The sequence below is a fragment of the Catharus ustulatus genome, chromosome 23, assembly GCF_009819885.2.
Source record: "Catharus ustulatus isolate bCatUst1 chromosome 23, bCatUst1.pri.v2, whole genome shotgun sequence".
Classification (NCBI taxonomy): domain Eukaryota; kingdom Metazoa; phylum Chordata; class Aves; order Passeriformes; family Turdidae; genus Catharus; species Catharus ustulatus.
Window position 1 is genome coordinate 1,660,681 of NC_046243.1, and position 5,149 is coordinate 1,665,829.

The following is a 5,149-nucleotide window of genomic DNA, read 5'->3' on the forward strand; positions in this document are numbered from 1 at the left end:
GGCCCTCAAACACCAGTTCTCCACTGAAGACCAAAACGGCCTGCCAAGTGAGGTTGGGCTGGGCTGATTTCGCTCTATATTGGGGCACAATTCCCCCTAAAATCAGCATCCTCAGAGTGTGCCAGCTCTGTTCTCTCTGCTCCATAACTGGGGTTCTCCAGGAAAGGGAGACAAGGACAAACAACCCACAGCTCCTGCTGCTTCCTCTCCAAACACTCTCTCAGACAACCCTGTGAAACTTGTGTCCTAGGACAATGAGGGGGATTTTGAGTCATTATTTTAAAATGTTAAAGTCATGCTTTGGTACAATGTCCTCCTATTATGTCAAGTAATTTGCCTTAGCTTGTGCTGCCTCTTTCCCAACTCGGCTTGGCTTTGCTTCAAAACCTCAGCCACAGAAGAATGTTTAAAAAACTCACCAAATTCATCGTAAATCAAACGAATCCACGCGAAGAATTCGTCCCTGTTGAGAGCATTGCAGACAATGAGCACTTCAGGCCTCTCTATCTACTGAAAAGAAAAGGAAAATCCAAAACCATATTCCACCCAGCTCCTTACTACCAGCAGACAAGGTTCACACTGCATGATGTGCTACTGCCTGCAGAATATGGTGAAAGCACAGGTAAAGCCCACACTTATCAATAGGAATTTATTAAATATCATAGATAACATTTTTGAACCATTTGTGGCTGAACAGTACCAGCTTTCTTATGTATGATTCACTTACTGTGCTGAGTCTGTGTAATCCTGTTTAACACATGGAATTATTTCAGAGCCCCTCCTTCAAGACTCCAGCCAATTTACTCTCACAAAAATCAGCAAAGACCAAGCTGATGGAGGTCTCAGTATTCCATGTGACCCTGCAAGTGCAGATCTGCAAGGAGGTGCCTCCTTCTCCAAGGAGATTGTTATCAAGACACATAACAAGAGTGTACCACTGGAATCACTGGAGAAACTGAGAAGAGAAAGGTAAGAATGACAAAGGGAGCACACACACTCCAGTCACCCTCCTCCAACCAATGCCAGGTTCACAATGGGTTTTCAACAGCCTAAAACCAAAATTAAGACCTTGAATTTCTCCTAACTAGGCCAGGTTAGACAGGGAATGGAGTGACAAGGTCCCTACTGAGCCTCCTCCTCTTCTGCAGAGTTATCACCCCCAACTGCCTCAGCTGATCCTTGTGCTCTAAACCATTTCTAATTATTTTCTAATAGAAAAATTAACATGGATCATTCATTCATCCAACAACTCCAGAGAACACACATCAGTCTATACGTGGTCACTGAAATCCTCGAAGCCTCAGAGGAGACTGTCTACAAGGAATCCACCAAGGCAGACGGGGGCTTCAAGGCCAAATTTTATGCCACACTCTCTGGAAAGGTTTGGCTTCTATCTCCTTCCTTCCCCAACACCTGCACTCACATGTTCTAACTGGTTGTTTGCATTCACCAGGGCACCAGAGAGGTCAAACAAACCATAGTCATACCCAAGGGCTGCACCTTGGCATTCAGAACCATCCCTCTATACATTGGAGATGGTGCATGGCGTAAGTAACTTCCAGAAAAGAGTAATTCCTCCTCTCCAAAAACAGTGCAGAAGGGGAAGAACATTTTAGGAAGTATCACTTGGCCCCTGAGCTACCATCAGCTTGTGTGCAAAGAAGTGGTGGCAGTGTAAGGAACAGAAATCAGCTGGTAGAGGTCAGGTAACCCATGCAAGGCCAAAGATGCCCTTTGGTTGGGGGGGTCAATAAGGAAAGGAAAGAAGGAAATCTCAGATCTACATTTCAGGAGCAGCAGAGCTCCTGATGAGAAATGGCACACAGAGCAAGCAGAGTTTTGGTGTTTCTTTTCCTTTCCTTCTCAGAAGACCAGTGAGGAATATGGGAAGGCTGGTATAGAAATGATTCCCTTTTATCCTCTTTCAGATCTGGAATATTTCACACTAGAAAATGTGAGAGTAACAGACGGAATAGATGGTAAGTAATGTATTTCACTGCTTCCACTTGTGAATCTTCTACCGGCTTTGGTTTAGATTGAATCTCCCACTGTAAAACAAATCACCTGCAGTGATGCATTTGCCTCTTCCCTGATACATCACAACTGCCCAAATTCCAGATCACTTCAGAAACACTCACACAAGTGTTTCAAACTCTAGATTTAGAGCTGCTAATGAACTCCGAGAACTCAAGTGACGAAAAATTAGAAGAAGTGATGTCGGAAGTTAAAGACTACTGCGGAAATTTCCCTGAATTGTCTCCTGAACTCCTGCTCATTTCCTTCAACACCATCAAAGCTGTCATGAGAGACAAGAATCTCCTTCAAGAGCTCAGACAGAAAGTAAGTGAAGATTTAATTACAGTAAATTCACGAATACAAGCCGCACTGAGTATAAGCCGCATCTCTGGGTGTTGGCAAATATTTCGGTTTTTGTCCATAGATAAGCCGCACACGAATATAAGCCGCTCTGTCATTCGCAGCGAGGACCCGCGTGCAATTAGTAACAGAACCGCGGGAGGGCGGGGTTTACTGGCTGAGCTAAGTCTGTGCAGGCTCGGCCCGCTAGGGGCCACTGACGGGGCCAGGTGGCCCAGCCCGGTGCTGCCGCTCGGGGCCGGCCGCCGCTGCCCCTGGGCTCGGTCACCCCGGGTCGGCGCTGCCCCGCGGTGGCAGGCAGGGACGGAGCTTCCCCCGCTCCTACGGCAGCGGCGGCGGGCAGGGACGGAGCTTTCCCGCGCCCGTGGCGCCGGCGGCGGGCGCGGACAAAGCACCCCGCCTCCTCCCCGAGACGCGGCAATGGCAGCGCGCACTTCCCCCCCCCTCCCCGCGCCGCGGCAATGGCTGCGCAGGGCTCCCGTCGGCTCCCGGAGCCGCGGCAATGGCGGCGCCCCCCCCACGTCGGCTCCCGGGGCCGTGGCAATGGCGGCGCCCCCCCCACGTCGGCTCCCGGGGCCGCGGCAATGGCGGCGCCCCCCCCCGTCAGCTCCCCGGGCCGCGGCAATGGCGGCGCTGCCCCCCCGCGTCCTCCCGGAGCCGCGGCAATGGCGGCGCCCCCCCCCCCGTCAGCTCCCCGAGCCGCGGCAAAGGCGGCGCCACCCCCCCTCCACCCCCGGGCTGCAGCAGAGGAGGAAAGAGAGCTCTCCTGCCTCTCTCCCCGCCCCCCGTGCTGCCTGCAGGGAGCCAGGGCGACACGGTAACACTGTAACAATTGTGAAATGCCGGCTTTTACTGGCCGGTGCTTGGCTCGGCACTCTGGCTGGCACGTCTGGGGTTGTAAATGTCAGAAAATTATTAATATATTAGCCGCACCCGACTATTAGCCGCACTTCCGGGTTTCCACCAAAATTTTTGTCAAATTGCTGCGGCTTGTATTCGTGAAATTACTGTACTCCCAAAATTTATAAATACAGACACATCAAGGACGACATCTCTTGCTCCATGACTCACCTGTCCTGTGCCACAACTGTCCATCCAAAGTTCCCTCACTCAGCACATCTTGCTCTACAGGGCAAGCAGCAGCCTGTCCATAGATTCTGATGTTTCTTTTCCTGCTTCCCACAGATGGACGAATTTCTTGAGCTAAATGATGCGTATGAGCTGAAAACTGAGAGCCCAGACTTAAAAGACCTGTTCAGCATCTTACAGCATTCTCCAGAATGGCGTCTCCTTGAGCTGGCAGGAGGAATCACCTACATCCTTGATGCTTTGCATGGTGAGGCTTTGGGACTTTAGCAGGGAAATCAAGGCAGGGATGACTCCCAGTCCTGCCATTCCCTCCTGCCTTCTTCTCTCACTCCTCCTCCTCCTCAAGTGAAATCTACATCCATGTCCCATGGAGGGGAGAGAACAGAAATCCCCTCCACACCCACACAGGGCTCCCTGCTCCCTCAAAGTGCTGTCACAGCTTCTGCCCAAGGACCAGCTCCAATCTCTGCTCTGCTCACCAGAGACACGACCGAGGCACATGGCTGGAGCTGTGTCTGGGAGGGTTAGATTGGATATCAGGGAAAGCTTCTTACCCCAGAGGGTGCTCAGGCACTGAACACACACCCCTGGGAATGGTCACAGCCCCAAGGCTGACAGAGCTCCAGCAGTCTTTGGACAACTGTCCCAGGCACAAACTGGGATTGTTGCCGTTGTCCTGTGCAGGGACAGCAGCTGGACTTCAATTATCCTTGTAGGTCCCTTCCAACTCCATATTCCATGATTCTGTGAGTAACAGCCAGATCACTCTCACAGTGAGGCTGCACAAACCAGTTCCATTCAAATATCCAAAGAACTTCCATCCAAATGAGCACTTTTTACGAGAAATTATCACCCTTCCCCTCCTCTTTGCTCTCTCCCTTCCTGCTCACCAGTCCCATCCCATTACCAAACTTGGGGTGAAGTTTGGGATCCAAACCCAGTTTATTTCTGCAGAGTTAATGGACGAACAGCTGCTGCTGTTGCTGGAATCCTTGGAAAGGAAGATTCTGTCCCAACAGCTGGAACTGGTGAGATCACACATCACACTTGGCTCCTTTCAAGGGGATACAGACTATATTAATTCTAGCAACATCTTCATAGTGATGTCACAACTTGACAACTAATTAAAATCATGAGTTTCCTTTTTTTTTTTGTTGCTGTGAAGGTTGAACACCTCCTGAAACATGACCTGGAGGATAAGATGTGTAATTTCTATGTGGATGCCAGGCTGCTCTCCTTCCAACACAAGGAGGAACAGATGTTAACTATGGAACTGGTGGAGATGAGTGGAGTGCAGCTCCAGGAAGATGGAACAGCTGTTTCTTTGGATCAACCCTTTGAGGGCATGGCAGCCCTGTTTGTGGCCCTGTATGCCCTCAACCTCCTCAGTGGCTCCAAGTAGGACACACACAGGCCTTGCCCAGGGAAACCCACTGTAAAGCATCGGGAAATCCCTGCTGACCAACCACGTTTCTCTTCGAATACCATCCTTGTTAATTCTCAATGCAGCTTTAGCTGGGAACAGCAAATTTAAGGCTGGAAAATTACAGTAATTTCACAATTATAAGCCGCACCATTTTGACTAAAATTTTGATCTCAATCCAGAAATGTGGCTTACGCTCAGGAGCGGCCAGTATGTGAAAAAAGTTGTGAAATTTCCAAACTTGGAAGTGCTCGCCGAGGT

The 5,149-nt window shown here is 50.2% G+C and overlaps 1 protein-coding gene across 1 annotated transcript; it reads left to right on the plus strand.

Moving 5' to 3' along the window:
- Positions 1-321: 321 nt before the first annotated feature.
- Positions 322-4,867, plus strand: LOC117006381 (gasdermin-A-like). Its single transcript, XM_033078790.1, has 9 exons — positions 322-622; positions 774-969; positions 1,216-1,381; positions 1,454-1,547; positions 1,929-1,979; positions 2,159-2,340; positions 3,562-3,712; positions 4,420-4,493; positions 4,631-4,867. The coding sequence occupies exons 1-9, from the start codon at positions 403-405 to the stop codon at positions 4,865-4,867; spliced, it is 1,371 nt and encodes a 456-aa protein (XP_032934681.1). The 5' UTR covers positions 322-402.
- Positions 4,868-5,149: the final 282 nt, after the last annotated feature.

Excerpts from the sequence above, each read along its gene's own strand:
- LOC117006381 (XM_033078790.1), top strand. The coding sequence starts at position 403 with ATGTTTAAAAAACTCACCAAATTCATCGTAAATCAAACGAATCCACGC. Across the intron at positions 2,341-3,561 it reads TTCAAGAGCTCAGACAGAAA|ATGGACGAATTTCTTGAGCT; the intron begins GTAAGTGAAGAT and ends TGCTTCCCACAG. Across the intron at positions 4,494-4,630 it reads TGTCCCAACAGCTGGAACTG|GTTGAACACCTCCTGAAACA; the intron begins GTGAGATCACAC and ends GTTGCTGTGAAG.